At 35.1% G+C, this 22,598-nt stretch overlaps 1 protein-coding gene across 4 annotated transcripts in view; it reads left to right on the top strand.

Moving 5' to 3' along the window:
- The window catches only part of SLC16A7 (solute carrier family 16 member 7), a 130,871-nt gene that overhangs the window by 72,961 nt on the left and 35,312 nt on the right, over positions 1–22,598 (top strand). For all 4 annotated transcript variants that reach the window (XM_034402681.3, XM_034402682.3, XM_034402683.3 and 1 more), the window contains one exon: positions 16,359–16,595. In XM_034402681.3, the coding sequence (XP_034258572.1) occupies positions 16,382–16,595 (214 nt within the window). In that variant the 5' untranslated portion in view covers positions 16,359–16,381. The remainder of the gene's footprint in view (positions 1–16,358; positions 16,596–22,598) is intronic.

Raw genomic sequence — 22,598 nt, 5'->3', positions numbered from 1 at the left:
ACCTTGCTGACAAATATATCCCCAAATATTTTACCTTATTTGTAACCTGCATCTTTGAAATCTCCATCAATTCCTCTTTTTGCCTTTTCAACATATTTTTAGTCATTATCTTCATTTTATCTTTATTAATTTTCAGACCAGCTACTTTCCCAAACTCTCCAATAGATTCTATCAAATTATTTATTGTTATTAATGGTTCCTCAATAATAAAGACCAGGTCATCTGCAAAGGCTTGTAATTTATATTCTTCTTCAGACGGCAAAAGTAATGATAAATGGTGAATTGAGTGACTCTATCGAAATAGAAAAAGGTACTAGACAAGGATGTCCGTTGTCCCCATTGTTGTTTATATTGACTTTAGAAGTTTTAAATAGAAATATCAGAGAAGAAAAAGAGATAAAAGGTATGAAAATAGAACGGTCTTTATCTTTTGTGTTCTCTAATGATAGCTTCTGCTGCCCTGTGTAAATAAAAAATGCTTTACTTAAAAGCAGAAAGAAAAATGCTTGTGGCTTTTTAAAGCCTCAATTTCTTACAGTGACAGACTATTTGAAAGTACTGTGTACAAAATGTATGAATATGTTAATTTAGTAATTTGGAAATAGGGGGAATACCGAAAGTTTCTGTGCTGTGTATTTACATTTGTCTTTGCCCCACTCCACAAACCCCTAAATATTTAATGCTAGATTATAGATTAGTTCTAATGAATGTTTTATATGGTCTTTTTTTTTAATTGAAAAAGTTTTACAATTACATTTTCTCCCCAATTTCCCCCCCCTAACCCTCCCTGACCCCCCTGACCCTCCCTAACTCCCCCTAGCCCTCCGCTCCCCCCCCCGGACTTCCACAAAATATAATCCAAATCAAAATCCCCTTTTTATAAAACTTGAACCCCTCCACCCCCTATATATTTTCACATCTTCACAAAATTCAATTATTCTATCCCTGTATAATACTTTCAGTTAAAAGCTATCTGATATTTTCTAATTTGATTTTTTTTTTAAATACTTTATTGAATTTTTCCAAAATATAAAAATAGTATACAATCTCTATCTTGATCAGAGGTACAGTGTTTATACAATTTGGTGCATCATACGTTGGATAAGTTCATCTTTAGCTATACAATGTTCTACGCAATTAAGTCCAATTCAAGTGCATAACAAGTCATATCCTATAATCATAATTTTATTTTGTTCTTCAACCAGTTGTACCAATTTCCCCATACTTCATAATATTTAGAATTCTCCTCATTTTTTAACTCGCTCGTCAATTTTGCCATTTCTGCGCACTCTAGAATTTTATTTATTAATATTTCTTCTGAGGGCGTAGATTTATTTTTCCAGAGTTTCGCAAAGGCTAGTCTAGCCGCGGTTGTAATCTGAATTATGAGTTGCGTTTTGTTATTATTGAGGCCGTCTTCAGTCATACCCAAGAGGAATGATTCTGGGGCTAGGGCTATCTCCTGTCCCGTTATTTCAGAGAGCCAGAGTCGGATCTTTAACCAGAACTTTTTGGTCTCAGGGCAGGTCCACCATAGATGATAGAAGGTGCCAACCGTTTTTCCACATTTCCAACATGTGGCTGGGAGATTTGGGAATATTTTCGCTAACCTAGCTGGGGCTAGGTACCATCTGTGTAACATTTTATAGTGGTTTTCTCTGAATGTTGCCGATTTCGTTATTTTGTAGTTCCTATTCCAGGCCATCTCCCAGTCATTGAAATTAAGTCTATATCCTAAATTTTTTTCCCAGATGCTTAACTGATTTTTTGCTATGGTCTCTGCTCTATCCTCATCTAATAGGAAATTGTAGATTTTCGATAGCATTTTCTTGTCTGTTCCCCAAATAATTTTATCAAAATGTCTGTGTTTCGCTTCAATACCAAATTTATCTCTATCTTTTTGAAATCTGGAATTTATCTGGAGGTAGTTCCACCAATCCAAGTTGAACCCCTGGTCCCTCAATACATCCAAAGGTTTGAGCTTCCCTTCTTCATCCAAAATGTCCTTATATGTGCCCAATTTATAATCATCTCTCCAATCTCTCCTGTTGGGGGCCACTAAAGCTTCCATGATAGACAACCAGCTAGGTACCTTGGTGTAGATCCTCTGTCTAATTTCCTCCCACGTACGGATAAGTGTCTCCCTAATTTTATGTTTATGAAAATAAGTTTTCCTCCTATTCTTTGTATCCCACAGATGAGCATGCCATCCTTCAAGGAGATCATGTCCTTCTAATGTCAAAATTCTCCCGTCTTGTAGCTTGATCCACTCCTTTATCCAGATTATTTTTGCCACCTTTTGATATAGTTCCCAGTCAGGGAGCCCAAACCCTCCCAAATTTCTTTTCCCTTGAAGTGTCTTAAAAGAAATCCTCAATTTCTTGCCCTCCCACAGAAAGTTCCTAATATGTTTGTTCAAGTCCAAAAAGAATTTTTTATCTAGTGGTATCGGAATGTTTTGGAATAGAAACAAAATTTTAGGTAGGATGTTCATTTTGATCGCTGCAATTTTGCCAATCAGGGACAATTTGAGCCTTTTCCATCTAGCAAGGTCTTGATAAGTTTTCTGCAATAGGGGGGTATAGTTATCGTCTTTTAATGAGGAGAATCTTGCAGTAATCCATATTCCCAAATATTTTATTTTCTTAACTGCCTGGAGGCCTAATAAATCTTCTAATTCTTTCTTTTGTAGATCTGTCATATTTTTCACTATTATTTTAGTTTTGTTCTTATTGAGTTTAAGGCCCGCCACCTCTCCATAATCCTGTATTTCCTGCATTAATTTTAAACCGGTTTCTAATGGATCTTCTATTATGAGGGCAACGTCGTCCGCAAAAGCTTGGGTTTTGAATGTTTCCTTCCTAATCTTTAGACCTTTAATATCTTTATTAGCTCTAATCTTTCTAAGTAGCACCTCTAGCACCAAGATATAAAGTAAGGGCAATAGGGGGCATCCCTGCCTCACTCCTTTTTGGATCTGAAATACCTGGGTTCTGTCTCCATTCACTAATATGTTTGCCCTCTGATTTTGGTAAATATTCTCTATCATCTTCCTAAAGTTGGTCCCGAATCCCATTAGGTCAATTTGGTTTATCATAAAGGTCCAATTCAAATTGTCGAATGCCTTTTGGGCATCGACGAACATTAAGGCCAGCTGTTTTTCAGGGTGTTGTTCATAATATTCTATGGTGTTAAGGACTGTTCTCAAATTATCTCTAATCTGTCTCCCTGGGAGAAAACCATTTTGATCTTTATGTATCCATCGATTTAAAATTTTTTTGAGCCTCTCCGCAATTATATTCATAAATAATTTGTAATCTGCATTCAGCAATGAGATGGGTCTATAATTTGATATCTGCTTCGGGTCGGCACCTTCTTTCGGTATGAGCGTCAAATACGCTTCCCTCCAAGAGTCTGGGATTGTTATACCAGCAAGAGCATCGTTTAGTATTTCTAGCAATTCTAATTTCAGGACATCATCGAATTTTTGATATAATTCCCCGGGGAGACCATCTGGGCCTGGGGTTTTGTTCTTCTTTATTTTAGATAGGGCAGTTTTTAGCTCCTCTATAGTGATCTTTTCATTTAACATTTCCTTTTCTTCTTCGGAGATTGGAGGTACTTTGGCTTCCAACAAATACTGTTCTACCTTAGTTAACTCAATTGCTTCATTTTTGTATAAACATTCATAAAATTTTCTTATGTTTTCTAATTTGTCTTCTTCCTTCGTCAGCAGGTTACCCTGAGGGTCTTCTAACACTAATATTTGGTTTTTTTCCTTCTCTTTCTTTAATTTATACGCCAGCCATCTCCCCAACTTGTTAGTGTTCTCAAAACAATAATGCTTGGATCTTTTTATTTTTTGCGCCATCTCCTCCTGGTCCAATAAATTCAATCTATGTCTCATCATCAACCACTGTTGTTTAATCACCTCATCTCCCGGGCATTGCTGGAGTTCATCATCAACTTGTAATAGCTTTTGAGTGAGTTCTTCTCTAATCTTTCTTTTTCCCTTATTTTTGAAGGCGGTATATGAGATGGCTACCCCTCTCACATAAGCCTTCATGGTGTCCCACACAATTTCTTTGGCTGTCTCTCGATTCCCATTTTCTATGAAGAAGCGTTTGACTTCTACATTCAATTTAAGTGTAAACTCTTTTTCATTTAACAAATTAATCCTTAAACTCCATCTCTGGTGTATTTTCTTGGTGTCATGAAGCCAACTGATTTCAAGGAGCTTATGGTCTGCCCAAGTATTCGTGCACATGTTAACCTTTTTAATTTCTAGAGCCAATTTTCTGGTAGCCCAAACCATATCTATTCTGGACCAAGAGTTCTGTGGCATTGAATAAAAAGTAAATTGTCTATCCTGGGGGTGTAAAGTACGCCACATGTCTGTTAAATTTATCTCGTCCACCAAATCAAAAAAGGTCTTTGGTAAGGGAGATCTTTTATTCTTTTTAGTTATGTCACACTTATAATCGTACTTTGGATCCACAATTCCATTGAAATCTCCTAGCATACATATTTCAATGTGTGCCCATTTTGCCAGCTGTTCATGGAGTTTCCGGTAGAATTTCCCTTGTTTTTTATTCGGGGCATAGACCCCTACCAATAACACCTTAGAATTGCCTCTCGTTATTTCTACTATAAGTATTCTCCCTTTTTCATCTTTGTATTTACATTCTGCCTCTATTCCTTTCTTGACATAGATAGCGACCCCCCTTTTTCTTTTCTCGGCTAAAGAAGAAAATACTTTACCAAATTTAGATAGTTGGCTTCATCTTTTTTTATATGGACCTCTTGAATACAAATTATATCGGGGTTTTGTTTCACCAGTTTCGACAATATTATCCTTCTTTTTTTATAATCATTTAAGCCATTCACGTTCAGCGATATGATCTTAGTATCGTTCATTCCTGTAATTGGTTTCTGGTCTCTTGTTCTTATTTACCTTTTAAAGTTACTGCTCTCACTGGTCTAGATTTTTTCCCTTTTCTTCTGTGTCTTCCTTTTTCTTCTCCTCTTCTATGTCTTCCCTTGTAATTTGTTCTTGGGATGTCTCTTCTTCTGTATTTACTATCTCGTTTTCCTCCTTACTGGTTTGTTCCTCTTCTCCTCCCCTTAGTTGGTCTAGGAAATCTTGAGCATCGCTTAAACAGTCAATTGTAATTTTCCTCCCTTGCCAAGAAATTAGCATTCCTTCTGGCAAAAGCCACCTAAATATTATGCTTCTCCTGTTTAATTGGTTTGTCAAGAATCTAATTTGATATTTATTCTGCACATAATCTATCCAGTTTTTCCACTCCCATACATAAGTCTCTTGTGTCCGATCTTTCAAATATGCTGAAATTTTCGCCATCTCTGCAAAACTGGCCATCTTCAAAGTCCATTCTTCAATAGTGGGCATAGCCTCATTCTTCCAATATTGGCCTATCAGTAATCTCGCTGCTGTTACCATATATAATATCAACTTTACTTCACCCAATGTAAAGCCCTTAACTATACCCAATAAAAACAATTGTGGAGAAAACTGAATTTTTTTCTTCAAAACATTCTCCATAACCCACCAAATTTTTATCCAAAAAGCCTTCACTTTCTTACAAGTCCACCATATATGGTAATATGTGGCATCTAGACATTCACATCTCCAGCATTTTGGTTGAACATTAGGGTACATACACGATAATTTCTTGGGATCTAAATGCCATCTATAAAACATTTTATAAAAATTTTCCCTCAAATTCTGCGACTGTGTAAATTTAACATTCTGAACCCATATTTTTTCCCATGTTTCCAACATCAGTGGTTCTGCAAAATTTTGTGCCCACTTTATCATGCAATCTTTAACCAATTCAGTTTCTGAATCCCTTTCTAACAAGACATTATAAACCCTTTTAATATGCATTGGACCTTTCTCTTTTATATGTCTAACCAATTCTTCCTCATGCATCATTATACCAGTTTTTTGGTCCTCTTTCCATCTCAATTGGAGTTGATTGTACTGTTTCTAAAGTCTTCAGTTGCCATCTGCCCGCATCTGTAAAAAGAACTTCTTTATATAACCCCCCCCCCCCCCGAGTGACATTATATTTGTATTCCACATGATATGACCAAGATCCAGCCATAGCGGTATTTTGTAATCCCATTTGAGTCGGTGCTTCTTCCAAACTCTCATCAAAGAGTTTCTAAGTATGTGGCTTTTGAATACTTTATCCACTTTGTTCTCATAAAATAAGTAAGCATGCCAACCAAATTCAAGATCAAAACTTTCTATATTCAATATTCCAGTCTTTTTCCTTCCAAACCAATCACTTGCTTGCATCAAAGCTGCTGCTTCATAATATAATTGTAGGTTTGGAAGTTTAAGACCTCCCCTTTCTGGAACATCTTGCATAATTTTCAGTTTAACTCTCGGCTTTTTCTCATTCCAGACAAACTTATTCACTCCTCTTTGCCATTCTCTCAATTGTTTATCACTTTTAAGCACCGGAATCATTTGAAACAAAAAAAGAAATCTTGGCAAAACGTTCATCTTAACTGCTGCTATTCTTCCAAGTAGAGACAGCTGCAGTTTTTTCCAGGTCTCCATATCTTTCTGTACCTCTCGCCACAACACCTCATAATTATTTTGAAACAATTTCATATTTGATTCTGCAACCTGAACTCCTAGATATTTAACCTTTGGTACTATCTCAAAACCTGCCTTGCTTTCAAGTTCCTGTTTTCGATCTTGTGTCATATTTTTAACTATCATCTTAGTTTTTTTCTGGTTCAGTCTAAATCCTGATACTATACCATATTGTTCGATAATGTCTTTCATCTGGATTATTGATTCCATCGGCTGTGTTAGGGTAACAACCAGATCATCTGCAAATGCCCTTATTCTGTAATCCTCTTGCCTTATCACTATTCCTTTCAGGGTACTTGAGCCCCGTATTGTATTCAACAAGACTTCTAATGTTAAAATAAATAACAATGGGGATAGCGGACAACCTTGTCTTGTTCCTTTTTCAATATTAAAGTCTGTTGTCAAACTTCCATTAATAATAATTTGTGCCTTTTGTTCTTGATAAATTGCTGAGACCGCCTGTATAAATTGATCCCCAAAGGCCATCTTTTTTAAAGTCTTTAATAGAAAATTCCAATCCACTCTATCAAAGGCCTTCTCCGCATCCAAGAAAACCAGCACTGCAGGGATCTGTTTATTCTTCTCAAGATATTCCAATAAATCTATAACTTGCCTTACATTATCCTTCATGTATCTGCCTTCTATAAATCCCGCTTGATCACAATGAATCACCTCTTGAATAACTGGCATCAACCTGTTGGCTAATACTTTTGCAAATATTTTATAGTCATTATTCAGAAGAGATATTGGTCTAAAATTCTCAGGTTTTTTAGGACCTACTTGCTCTTTCGGTATCAATGAAATATAAGCTGTTTTCCATGATGGGGGTATTTTACCCCCTTGTTGTATACTACAAAATAGATCTTTAAGATGTTCAATCATTTCTGCTTGTAAGGTTTTATAGTACACCGCAGTTAAACCATCCGTCCCAGGAGCTTTAGTTGTTTTCAATTGTTTAATTGTGGCAATAATCTCCTCAGCTGCTATAAGATGATTCATTCTCTCCTTTTGTTGACTAGAAATTTTTGTGACTCTTTTATTTTCTAGATATTTCTCTATAAGTCCATTCTGTGTATCATCTTTGGCATATAATTTGGTATAATAATCTACAAAAACTTCTTTAATTAATTTTTGTTGAGAAATTTCCTTCCCTCCACTATCAATACTATCAATGATCTGTGTACTCTGCCTTTTCCTTCCTTTTCCTACCACATTCATCTGCTTCTATAATTTTAGCTGACAGCCAACCATCTGCCCGGTTTGTTAGCGTTGCAAAATGTGTTATGTTTCGCAAATTGTCAATTTGTTGCTGTTTGTTCCGCCATAAGCATTTGAAATTGATCTTTCAGAAGTTTTATAGCTCCTCATATTCTTTCATCTGTTGGATTTTTTATAAGTAGCTGTTCTTTATTCTTTATTTCTGCTTCCATTTCAGATCTTTTCTTTTGTCGATTTAATTTGTGTTTAGAGTTCATACGAATGAGTACCCCTCTCATATATGTTTTACTCGCATCCCACACGATTTCAATAGAGGTACCCTTATTCAAGTTCATTTCAAAAAATTCTTTCATCTGCTTTTTAAGTTCTGCTATGTTCTTTTCATATCTAAACAAATTTTCATTTAATCTCCATGATCTTCTCTCGCTTTTTCCCATCTCAATTTCTATCCATACCGAGCTATGGTCAGTTAAAGTCCTTGGAAAAATCTTTGTTCTTTTTGTTTTTACAAGTAAGTCAGCTGATAGTAAAATAAAATCAATCCTAGAAAAGGATCTGTGTCTATCTGAAAAGAAAGTAAAATCCAATTCTTTTGGGTTATGTATTCTCCAGATATCTTTTAATTCCAAATCTTCTTTCATATCAAAAAAAGTCTGTGGTAGTCTAATCCTTGACTTCGCCGAACTCTTTTTATCTATTTTAGAATCAATTACTCCATTCCAGTCTCCCATAATTAAAATGGATCTATAGTCCCATTGCAATATTTTAGAATGCAAAGTTTTATAAAAATTTTCCTGTTGTTGATTAGGAGCATAAATTCCAATCACCAGAATTGGGCCACTTGCTGTGTGCAGTTCAATTGCTATAAACCTACCACATTCATCTGCTTCTATAATTTTAGCTGACAGTCTTTTATTTATATAAATAACCACACCATTCTTTTTTTCCAAATTTGAAGCTATAAAATGTGTTCCTAATCTTGAGTTTATCAAATATTTTTGATCTTGTATTCTAACATGAGTTTCTTGTAGGCAAATTATATCATTGTTAAATTGTCTCAAGTAATTAAATAGTTTCTTCCTTTTCTGTGGAGAGTTTAATCCATTCACGATAAAAACTTAATCGTCATGTACACTTTTTTGAAGCGACAAGCACATTTGCCGAAGATTTTCTGAGTCGGCAGTCTTCGGCTTTGCTCCCCCCATGGCTTCACATTCTTGTATATTACCCTTGACTCCTTTCTTATATTGCTGTGGCTTGGCCCTTTCCTGTTGTTGTTTTTCTTTAAGTTGCTTAGAAACTGCTCAAGTTATATGCTGGTCTTTAGCTTCACACATCCGGGCTAGGTCCAAAGCCACTTCTGTTGTAGTCTTAGGTGGTTCATTCACAATTTTCGAAGGAAGATCTAGCAGGGGCTCATCCAGAAATCCTCCTGTAGCTCCCTGCATTTCCATTACCTCCAGTTCCAGCTGCTTAGGTTGCTCTTCCATCTCTTGCTGAAATTGCTTCTCCTTATCACTCTCCTTTATCTCCAACACAGAAGATGTACGTGGGAATGGTGAACTCTCTTTAAAAACATTAGAATAGAATTCTTCTGCCTTCTCAACAGTATTTAATCGGTATCTTTCTCCCTTATACCTCAAAATTATACCAGTTGGAGCATCCCACCTAAATGGAATTTGTTGTTTTTTTAATTCATTCACTAGAAATCCAAAGTCCTTTCTTTTAACATCTTAGGTGGTAGCTCTTTATAAACTCCAATCTCCTTTCCATCCACTTGCACAGCAGAGAGAAAGGACTTTTGTAAAATATCATTTCTCATTTTTCTATCTGTAAAGTATATCACCACATCTCTAGGCAATTGTCTTTGTCTGGCCACCCACGAATTCACTCTGTACACTTTATCCATTTTGCAAAAGATCTCTTCAGAGCTAATCTTTAACAGCACAGCTAGAGCATCAGCACAAGTCTGTCTCAGGTCTTGTCTATCATTCTCTTTTAAGCCCCTCAGCCTTATGGCAAATTCCATAGACCTGAACTGCATCATTGTAATCTCATTTTCAAGTCTCTGCATTTTATTGTCAGCATCAAAGATTTTATAGTCAGTCTCCTTCATTTTGACATCCATTTCTGATCTAAGTTCTTCCACCTTATTATCAGTTTTAATAATTACTTCTGACAATCCAGTCACCACTGTCATTAATTTTTTGGTCACCTTATCATATTTTTCGTGCACCACCTCTTTGATTTCTTTGATCTCCTGCTTAATTTCCTATTGTGACTGTTTAAACTTCTCATCCAAATTTTCATCTTGCCTCATCAAAGCCTGAGTAATAAAATCCTTTAAACTTTCAAGATCAATCTCTTTTTTCTGGCTCTGCTGGCTGGGAGGCTGCTGTTCAGGTTTATGTGTGGGGGATCCCCCCCCCCTGCCGCCTTCACATCCTGTTTAGTCTGCTTAGAAGCCATCCTGCCACGTAGTCTGGCTTTTCCAAAAAAGGAAATCCTTTTTCCCTTTCCTCCACCACAAAGTCCTCTAAAAAATTCCCCCAGGTTTGGTCAAATTAAAGATGAAATTGAAGCAAAATCAGTCTTGTTTTAAAAGAGATTCCCTTTTCCTTCACTTATTACAGACAATGCTACTTTGTAACTTATTGAAATAACTTTGCTAATCCGCTCTCGCTTTCAGCACTTGTTAACGCTGAAGCCGGGCACCATTTTCAAGAGACTTTCACTCTATCACTCTTCTGTTTTAAAGTTAGTCACAGGGCTAGTAAATACTTGCAGTTTCATGGTTCAAGTTGTTATTCCACCCTGTTTGTTTGAATTTGCTTTGTTCTCAGTAGGAAGGTTGGTCCTGCCGCCTTGCTCTACGCTGTGTAGAGTCGTCCCACGCTGTCCGGAGTCTCGGCGAGCTGAATAGGGAGCTGCGCCTGTTTCCTCCCCAGAAGCAAAGGGGTGCTATCTGGGGGCTCACAGGGGCTCTACCTGCCTCTCGCTGCCTCTATTCCTCTAATCCTTCAGGATTCGGGAACTTCTGAGCCGCTTCTCTTGTTCGAAGCGGCTCTGACAGGCAGCGGGGCTGGCGGTCTGAAAAAAAGACCGTCTTTCGGCGACAGGAACCAAACCAGAAGTCGTTTTATATGGTCTTGAGGGGAATATATTAATTGCCAGTTTCAAAGTTTATCACCCCAAGTAAAACATTCCACCATTAAATTCATGGTTGTGATTTCATAATCCACAAAAATTGCATTCATTTTCTAAATTCAGATATTGCTAACAATTTAATTCTTAATTTTTGTTTAGTTTTATAGAGTTTGTCAGCCAATCTGTATTGTTTCTCTTTTCTTTAAATATTGCTGTGAATGTTTACCTGCGAATCCATTGCTACAGTACTGGTTGATGTGCTTCATGTTGATAAAGACCAATTAGAATTATTAATATAGACTAAATACAGGATCAGAATTTCTTTTTTATTGATAAATAATAGCTAGACCTATAAAAGTATGGTGAGCAAACTGTATTAAAACAAATATAGAAAATCTCTATGATCATTTTGGGGCCAATTTTAAAGCTTTTCAGAAAATCTTTGAATGAAAAAATGATGTTTTGTCAGCATTAATCTTAAACTATTTCTGACAACCTGGGATGCAAACATTAATTCATAAATAATTGCATTTATAATATGGCTACTGCTTAAAAGGGCCAAGGTAGATAATAGCATAGAATTCACAAGAGCGTTTGATATTAAGATCATAGAAGACTATGTACACTTTTGAATAATCAACATTACCATTACTATCATTGCCATAAAATTAAATTGAGTCTGAATCAAATAGTTCATTCAGCAGACATAGTATAAGCCATTACAATTAAAAATTAGAGAAGAAATCCTTCCTTGCCATTGATGAAGCTGAATCATAAGTAGTTGTATAATAAGTATATAACTATAACCATAAGTATACCATCAATCCATGGTATACCACAGGGAAAGGTTGGTCTTTGTACTTAGCTGGTATCCTCTTCTTGATTTTAGAATGGTTTTAAGTTTCTTTGTTGTTAATTAGCATTTTAAATTATTATTATAAAGTTTCTTTATATTACATTATATATCTATGTATTACATCTATATCATCTATCTAACTATCTATCTATCTATTTATCTATCTATCATCTATCTATCTATCTATCTATTATCTATCACAACTTCTACATCTTTATATTAAGTCATACATTTTCTTTACATCTTAATGAGTAATGAGTATAATGGTCATAAGTCAAGGACTACATGTAGTACTTTTTTCTCAATATAAATAACTAATAATTACATTTCTAGTTCTCTAGTGCTTTATTTGTGTTTAATTTCCTTTACATTGTGTGATGTGCATTATCTGTCCAAATGCTTGTTCAGAAAGGTAGTCTTGGCTCAGCTTGTATGACAATTTTGCCAGATGTTTCACTTTCACATCTAAAGGCACCCATGAACATTCAACCTGGGAAATTATCGTAATAGAACTAATAAATCCAAAGGACAGAGAGTTAGGAATTTTTAGTTTCTCCTGACAAGCTATTTATTGCACTGGGGGTTGATTTTGTCACTTGGCAAGCAAGGAATATTAATGAAGCATTTGCAAAAGAGGTTGACTATGATTGACTAAAATCTACAGTGCATGATATCAAGATGAATTATTTGCCATGACCTTTCCTCTGACCTTTTTATCACCACTTTCACCATTTTTAAAGGCAGAATATGTGTGCACATTGCTACTTGCCTTTGTCTACCAGGCCTATTGTATTTGCTACATACATTTGCACATTTTCAAGTTAGATCCAAATTGCATTTATTTGCCCTGATCCAGCTGGTGTTCATAGTATTCAATCATGATAAGAAAAACTCCAGGCAATATATGTACAGAATCTAACATACTGTAAGTATTGTAAGTTGCTCAAAACAGCATGTGCCAAAATGTGTTTATTATTTCCTCCAATCCTTGCATCCAGTAGCTGCTGTTTGGGATAAGGAACAGGGTGAAATTCATTTCCACTTCTCTCTTTTGTCCTTCAAACAGTTCAAAAGTGACATTTCTGTTCTTTTAAATAAAAATATTTTGCATGTACTGCTCTGTTCAATCAGAGGGTTTCAAATAAAATAATACAATGATAGCCCATTTATGATTTTGCAATTGTTCTTAAATTATTATTCACAATATTACTGGGGATTTAGGCAAGGTGTCTTCTGAACTTTTAGCAAAGTAAATGGAAGTCATCGTATCTATCAATGGAAACAGGAGAAAAAAAATATTTTCCATTAGCCTGCAGGGGATTATGAAACTAGAAAAGATGATTCCTATGAATGCTCCAATGGACTGATTCACACAGTGTTACTCTCCTGACAGTTTTAATTCTCACATTGGTAGTCTTGGGGGAGGGGGGGAGTCAGATGTCAATTTTCCACATGATATTCTTTTATCTGATACAAACAGTAGCTCTCAGTGAAAGCCAAATTTGGGGGGGGGGGGGGTGAAAACCAGTCTTTGATCTAATTAAATTTGAAAAAAAAATCAGAAAATCATGAGAACTAAAGTATCTTTGTGCTTTTTTGGATTTTGGCGTCCTAACTAGCCATACATTCCTAGAGCTATGTTTATTGTCCCTGATCATTATCCATCAATCATATGGAAAATACTTCTATCATAAAATGCTGCCAGCTGTGTATATAATTTAAAAATTATTAGCAATCATTTTTCTGGATCTGGACATAAAGGGAATTTTTTAATAATAACAGCTCATTTATTTGCTAGTACAGAGAATACTAACATGGGAGGAAAAAACTTCCTCCTATCCACCCCCCACAAACAGTTGCTAAACTGTGCAGAGCAAAACAAATGTGCTGGATCTAAAAGTCAACTTAAAAATTTGCAATTTAAGATTCTAGAAATATAAAAAGCTTCACACCTGGTACTGAAAAGCTCACACAAGGCACCAGAAACTACCTTCAGGGTAGATATTTCACAAGCAGAGTGCTATCACAAGCAGACACATTCTACATTGTGGTGATGACAGAAGAAAGGCTTTTAAAAGCAGTATTAAAATGTGGATGGCTATATTCAAAGACATTCAAAATTCCTTTAGTGTCACAAAAGTTGTATGATTTGCTTTGTTAGAACAAAGAAATAACACAATGTACCTCCACTAAGCAAATTGTGCCTCCTTCAACCACTTTGTGCCTTTAGTGTGAGATTCAGCCTTCAGGATAGCACTGAAATTGTCCTGCCTGAATGTGTGTAGAAAGTTTTGGTGTGTAGAAAGGTTGGCCAGTTTTGTGCAGGCAGAGATTCCCCCAATGTTTGCCAAAGTTGGCAAGCCTAGAAGCCGGATGGGGAGCTCTGGAGCAGAAGGATAGGAGGAATATAAAGGAGAATAATTCAAAGTAATAAACTTGCTCCACTCTCAGAAATGAGAATGCACATTGCTTTACCAAGCAGCTTAGTAGGTATTTCACTTGAATCTTCATAGAAGTGAATTAGCCCTTATGTATAACTAACCCTCTTCAATTTAGCTTGTCTGTGAGAATTCACCCTAACATAAATGGTAATGATTCAATAAAATGTATTCCACATATTTATCTCTAAGAAAAATAGGTTTTGATATTGACTTTGTACTGTTATAATATACATAGTAATATTAATAGTACTCTGGCCATATTGCACTATTCAGTACTATTAGTACCCTTCAGTACTAGAGTACCTATCTAAAGAAGAAGATACAATACCTATTTATTTTATTGGAAACATAAATATATTTATTGGACTTTTCCATTTTTTTATTTTTTATTTATTTTCAAATATGTCCCTTATTGTAAAATTGCTAAACTTGTGTATGTCAAGAAATAGTTGCACAACTGTTGCACTTTAATCCTGGAATCAACAACAGGTATATTTTATATAATGGGATTATGAAACTCCTATTGCTATTCTTCCTAATTCCTGTCTCCTTGTTTCAGGTAGTCAATCCTGAAAGCCCAAAATCAGTAACAAAAATTTGTAATATGTAGATACAAAATGGAGAATTTGGTATCAAAATTAAAATATGTATACCCAATTTTGAAAGTGTTTATCAATATTTGACTGCTGATGGCTTTACAGATTCACAAGACAAGTTGAAATAGTGGAGCTGATTAATAAAAGCCAAATAAGTTCAGGGTGCCACTGATCAAAAGACTTAATCAACTATGAGAAAGTGCATTTCACATTTTGTGCATATGTTTTGTAGGCATCACAGAAACCAGAAAATATTTTTGTAATATTATCACTTAGTCTAAATGGCACCTTGTACTAAAACCACATATTAGTATTTATCAAATAACTTGCAGATTACTGATATGAAAAAACAGAACAGTGGAGACAAGAATCTTCAGATTTAATTATGTTGTAAATTACTTTCTATTTTAAATAATTATGAGGTAATATGCTTCTTCAGGTCACGGGGAGTTCCAAAAAAATTGGTTATGAGCACTTGTCTGAGTAGAAAATCTGTGTGCATTGATCTTTCCCAAGAGATTTGTTACATTATGAAAGCAACATGAAATTCTCATTTCATAAGAATTTAGCAACTTGGTTCACAAACAGCAAAGTAAGCCATGGTTTGTTTAGCCTTCCTTCCTTTGTTAAACTTGTTATTTTGCTCAGTTTGTAAGCCATTGGCTATGGTTGCTAACTGCAACAGTTGGAGTTAGATCTCTAGATCCGCTTTGTGGCTTTCTGACAAATGCAAAGTATATGTCCATGTGCATTCCAAATCACTTATCTTCTTTCAAATAGAAAGCATTGCAGAGCTCCAAAGTGTGATATATAAAACCAGGTTTTCCATGGTTCTTTATGGCATTGTTATTTTTTTTAATGTAATATATTGAAACACTGCCCTGGATTGCATAACAATGCAATAACATAGAAGTTTATTAATGGTTCAACAAATACACTTGGAAATTCATATTAGTTGCTACTGCATAGTCTCTTAATGCAATATTGTTTGAGCTGTGTTTGATCATTATCTTTGAAATAAAGATATTTTTAAAATGAAACATAAAGCAATGGCTGAGATGGTAGGCTATATTGTCTATTCATAAAATCCTATTGAATAAGCCAATCTTACTTTGCCAGAAATAATTAAGGTAGATTGGTATTAGCAGAATAAAAGGATCCCTTTATCCCCTGTGATTAATTGCTAAATAATATTTTGGTACTGTGGATCAATGACCTGCAAAAGTAACATCCTACTTAAGAAGGATTTTAGCAGTTGCCAAGATTCATCTATTCCCACTCTTGAAGGCATCCTTGACTATTATAGACAAATAGTTGTACTTAATAATACAGTGATGGCAACTTAACAATGAATTGTCAATTCATGTGTGGGAAATAACAGCTTTTTGAAATTAAGTTTCAGTGACTGTGTGCTATAAAGGAAAACAGCTATTTAAAACACAATATCAACATTTTATTTCTCCCTACAGCATAGTTACAAGAAAAAAAAGAAATGCCACCTTCAACAACAGCACCGCAATATGCTCCCCCTGATGGAGGATGGGGTTGGGTCGTCGTCTTTGGAGCTTTCATCTCCATTGGATTTTCCTATGCATTCCCTAAAGCCATCACAGTGTTCTTCAAAGAGATACAAGAGATCTTTGGCACATCATATAGCGAGATAGCGTGGATATCATCAATCATGTTGGCTGTTATGTATGCAGGAGGTACCAGAAAACTTCTTGTTTTGTCTGATATGGGGTCAAAATAAAACAAAATTCACTTATTAGGTTTTCTGGCACACAACCCAAAGCCACTGAGCTATGTGGCTCCATCACCCAAATGCTTTGGTTGTGTACCTCAAAAATAATTGCAAAATTTACCACCTAGTTTAAATATGACTGAAATATAAATTATCTGCATTTGTCTCACTTACTTTGGTTTCTATTATACCATTGAAAAACTCAATGTGTCCTCAACTTGAAAAAAGAAAAATACCTTGCTTTTAGACTGTAATCCTATACCTGCTTAGCCAGAAATAATCTCTATTTATTGTAGAGAGTTGTTTATCAAATTGTGCTGTTTGGGAGAATAGCTGGTGCTTTTTCCTACTCTTTTTCAACCCCACCAATAACTTCTTTGAGGGGGAAAAAAGGAGGAAAAACCTACGTAGAATGTTTTGTCTGGGAAAATAAATTTATAAATCCAAATTTAATCAACGTAGTACACTTGTTAGAAAGAATCAAAATATCACAAAATATTGAACCCTAAATTTGAAAGCATTGGTTTTGTTGAGCAAAGGAGATTAAAAAGGGGCTAACAAGAATGGAAATATCATGCATACAGTAAAGTAAACCACACATTTTTATGTGCAAATGGAACTAGAATAGGATATCAGTGTCAGGGTTGCTTCCTTCAAAATCCAAGAAAGAATAACCCAAACTCCATTTTTTTAGAGATTAGTACTTTTACTGAAAATGAAGCGATCGCAACCCAGGTAAAGCTGGAACTAAGCAAAACGCGCGAAATTGCATGTAGAAAGCATCTCCCCCCCTCTTGTCCATCGTCCATTATCCAATCCAAAGGTCTCCCAAAGGTCAGGTGGAATCACGTCTGGCAACGTCATCCATCAGGAATGTAATGACGGTTGGTCTGACAGCTCCTTTGGAGAATCGGTTTCGTTTCGCCCTTCCCCCCCTTCGCCCCCCTGTTTCTTATGGCAGCTGAAGCAGTCAAAGCGGAGGCTGACAATCAGGATGTAATTTAGGATATTCTAAAGTTCTTTGGGCAACATCAAAAAAGCTTTAAGAGTTCTTGGAATCTTTATTTCAAGGAAGGAGATAGGACTCCAAGAGAAGGGCAACCTATCATTAGATCTCGCATCTTTTTTGTCCATCTGTTTACCAGTCTTTTCCTCCACTAATGTTTACCTGGGAAGATCTCTGAAACTGCTGTATTAAGGTAGAAGGAGATCAGTATCCAATATTGTTTTCCATTCTCTAATGTGGAAATCCCATTGCAGCTAAACTAATTTACCATTTTATTTAATAGTTTATATTGCCTGTGTAAATTAAATCTTGACTATTCATTTTGATAATTTCCACTTCACACAATAAACTGGGATTTCGATGGGTCCTTTGATTGTGGAAGACTGTGGAGATTATTAGAATGTTTTCACATCTCTTAAGATACCTAACATCTTGAAAATACTAGGATAACTCTTCTTTGGAAATTCATATTATAGTGCAGACATTTGAACTCTGTTCAAAATAAATTCTGCATCTCATAAATGAAATTAGAAGTACCTTCTACACTGTACATATAAAATAGGAATTGTAGCACAATTAAGCTGTGTAAAATTCTTTTGTTATCTTGCTGGAATCATGTGATTTTAACTGCTAGCAGCAGGTAAGTTTGCCAAAAGTAAACATTCTTTGAAGTTATAGTTACCACAAAATAGCTTCCTGTGAAATAAAGTCATTAAACAATCATTGGCAGAAGATGAAATAAGTAAACTATTCAAATAATGAAAGTTACTTCTTTGTGGGGCTTTTTTCTTATCAAAATCTGATTGTTTGATTTCAACTATTTGATGTACTATAGCTTGGAATAAAGCAGGCAGCACATATGGTGCAAAATGCCTTATTTATGGCAAAGCAGGACAGATATATTGGAAATGTTGTGGGCACACTCTGTATCTCTTAATACTAATTAAGAGAATCTGAAAAGCATTTGAGATCTGACACACTCATTATGATTTAGTGCTTTGCTTATTAATCTTCACAGTGGGGTCATCAGGTAAGTAAGAATCTAGCAGAGGATCTCCGCTTCAGGAGCATTCAACCTTCCGAGGTAATTAGCAGGCATCTGTGTTTCCATAACAAGGTATTAACTTACCTTTCAATATTAGGGAAAAAATGAAACTAATAAAAGACATCCAGTAAGGAGCTAAAGGAATGTTAATTATGTTTATCACTTACTTCATAGTTAGAATAAATGCCATTAAATTACATCAGGCCATCTGGCAAATCCATATGGCCTCCTAGATCATGGTTAATTCCAGCAAATAGGTCGAGCGTGGTGTTTACCCCTTCAAGAAAGCATAAACAAGTTCTGCTAAACTGCAATGAACAAGATTTGCATTCCTCATGTTCTTTCTTTAGCATGCTCTTGATGTGACCTCTCTGTTCAGATCAAACTCTTTCAATAACTGGAACATCCAGGAGTCTGTAGCAATGTGCCTCTATGAGCTTTCTTTTGCCATAAATGTGGAATGTATTGATTTGATATGTCATAAAACAAAATAAAGCTCAGGGATGCAGGCAAACAATAGTATTTGGAGTTCAGTACTGAAGTTTAGTCCAAAGAATCCTTCATTCTGGAAAGGAATAGTTAAGACTCCATGGAAACTCCTTGTTCTTTAGCCTGAAAAGCACAATTGATAACTTTGAGTCATTTTACAAATTGAAATTTAAAAACCCATTGAGTTTGTTTTATGAGAAATTTAGGTGTCACATATACAGATAGTCCTCCACTTGCAATCATTTGTTTAGTGACCATTTGAAGTTGTAACGGCACTGAAAAAAGCGAACTTAGAATAATTTTTCACGCTTACAATCGCTGCAACATTCCTATGATCACATGATCAAAATTTGGATAACCAGTTCATATTTATGACAGTTGCAATGTTCTGGGGCTATGTGATTACCTTCTGCAAGCTTTTACAAGAAAGGGAAGCCAGATTCACTTAACAACCATGTTACTACACTTAACTGCAGTGATTCACTTAACAACTTTTAAAAATCTTTTAAATATTTTAATTGGGGAATTTTATGGGTAAGGGGTTTTAAATTGGGGAAGCCAAAGATAAATTTAATTTCGTTTTTATAGTATTTTAATGTTTGTATTGTGTGTTTTTTAATTTTGGCTGTTCACCGCCCTGAGTCCTTCGGGAGAGGGGGCGGTATAAAAATTAAATAAATAAATAAATAATAAATAAATAAATAAATAAATAAATAAATAAATAAATAAATAAACAAACTGTGTCAAGAAAGGTTGTAAAATGGGGCAAAATTCACTTAACAACTGTGTCACTTAACAATAAAAATTTGGGGCTAAATTGTACTCAATGACTACCTGTACAATTTGATCTCTTAAGCGCTCTTTAATATTTTATTTTCTTACTATCTTTTATTCTTGGTTTAAATTCTGCATGATCCTGACTGTCAGAAACATGACATATGGAAAAGTAACTTTCTTTGTACATCTCCTTAGTGACTGTATCATTTCACCATAAAGTCAATAAAGAAACTCTCAATTAGTCAGATGATGCCCTTAATGAAATGTAAAGTATAGGAATTCAGTGACAGCTTGGTCATCTCATGCATATATGATCATTGTATTAGTTTAATGATAAGTCGAAAGGAAACCTGTTTTGCTGCTATTTTCTGCATCATTAACTTCAGCCATTTTCAACACATTGATTACTGTTGTGAGCTGGATAGTGGTTTATCAAGATAGAAAACTGCCACGAGGTTTTGGACATTCATTATGACACTTGACAGCACCGGAAAATGAATACAGATCAAAGGTTTTTTATTATTATTTTATATATTTATACCATATCTTCCTTTACTAAGAAAGTGGTTATTTCTATTCAATATTTATCAATATGTCACTGTTTCCAAAAAAAGGATACTTTGCAACTAATCTAGCCGTTTTATCTATTTGCAGTCAATGACCAGCATAGTAGATACAACACTAAAATAACCCATGGAAGCAGGCTCAAATGAGCAATAAAGTCACTATTTATAACTGCTAATTAAAATTATGGATTAGAAGAAAAGAGAATGAAATAAAACAAAGAAAAACAAAAGAGGAAAAATGAAATTAAGATAAAAGAATTAAAGGACTAAGACTAGAACACCTTAAACCTTGTTAGGTTCATAGTTGCCAGTAATAACTTGGCAATTCTGTTTCTTATAGCAGGTTCCAGTTGGAAAGAAGGAAATAAATCTCTTCTCCTTCACTGAAGACTTGATCTCTATTTGGAAGTGGTATAAGTTTACCAGCATGTACAGTACATTCTCATAGAAGAAGCAATAAAAAATACATGCACTAACGTCTCAGATTAATTTTGGTCACAAGGATAACTTTCCTCATTAAATGGGATTTTATGAAACCTCCACCCAAGGGTAGAATATTAAAGCAAGCCAAAAAGAAGGCTGAACAAACAAGATTTAACATATAATTTAAGAGGCTAAAGGTTTTCCAGAAAGGAACCCATCAATGTAGATTGCCTGTAGTGCTCGTTTGTCCATCATGTAATATCAAAGACTCTCAAAATCAAATTGTAGTCCTCCTCAACAATAACTTTATTTTAACTTTGAGGGGGATTGTTTAGTTTAGTTATTATGTATTGAGCAGTTCATTGAATTCCATGAATCAAAGGGCAAAAGGTAAATAAAATCATATAGCAAATGGTTCATTATTAGTCAGCCTGTTGTCTTCCTGTGGTTCCAAAGACTGAAAATGCCCATTTCTACAGGATATTGGGAGTTGGGAGTCATAAACTCATCCCACTGCTGGCTCACATCTTCGATAGGTATAAAAAAGCCCAGTGTGTCCTCAAAAATAATTTATTTGATAGTTGATGAAATACAAAATCTGCCTCTTGCCAAGGATATGTTAAGAGACATGGAAGGCCTTTTTTTTGGCAGAGCTATATCTTAAAATGGCAGTCCAAAATGACTATTTTCAACTACACTGCCATACAGTAGGTTTGAAATGCAGGTAGTCCTCAACTTACAACTACAATTGAGCCCAAAATGTATGTTATTAAGTGAGACATTTGTTAAGTGAGTTTTGCTTCATTTTACAACATTTCTTGTCACAGTTATTAAGTGAATGACTGCATTTGATAACTTAGTAACCTGGTTGTTAAATGAATCTGGCTTCTCCGTTGACTTTGCTTGTCAGAAGATCGCAAAAGATGATCACATGATTCTGGGACACAGCAACCATCATAAGTATGAACCAATTGCCAAGCATCTGAATTCTGATCACATGATCAAGGTGATGCTAGAAAGGACGTAACTATGAAAAATGGTCATAAGTTACTTTTTCCAGTGTCATTGTAACTTTGAACAGTCACTAAATGAACTGTTGTAAATTGAGTACTACCTGAGATGAACTGTTTCCTTTGATCTATATATTACATATGCCTAATGATACAGACAAGCATGGAAGCTGCACATGTAGTTTTTGAAATAAGGGAACTAATACATAGGAGTGATATTACTATATATCCTTGTTACTGTAGCAGGAGACTCATTTTCTTATGCTCATATCACTGTTACTGCAGTATTTTAAAGATAGATAGGAGTCCGTGTTACATGAGACATGCATTACTTTTTGTGTTGAGAATGTTCATTGTTGAAAATTTCTAGTTAAAAATCCCTAGTAGTATCAGGAAAACAGCTTTGAAGTACGTAGTAGCTGGACTGTATGTGTGTGTGTAGATATAGACACACATATATGCATACCTATATACATATAGAGCAAGGTGTGTTTCTGTGTGCATTTTCTTGCTTTGGCTTCTTGCTTTCGTTTAATTTTAATTTTGAGAGAAAGATGGCTCAACTTCACTGTTCTATATCTCATCTGTTTCCAGGAAAGGAAGAATCAACCTAAGGTTTTTGGAAGTCTATGTAAGATCTCTACATTTCTGT

Source organism: Pantherophis guttatus, chromosome 7 (genome assembly GCF_059756535.1).
Source record: "Pantherophis guttatus breed Tessera chromosome 7, ASM5975653v1, whole genome shotgun sequence".
Lineage (NCBI taxonomy): Eukaryota > Metazoa > Chordata > Lepidosauria > Squamata > Colubridae > Pantherophis > Pantherophis guttatus.
Note: the sequence above shows the minus strand (reverse complement) of the source record. Positions and strands in the feature narration are given on the sequence as shown.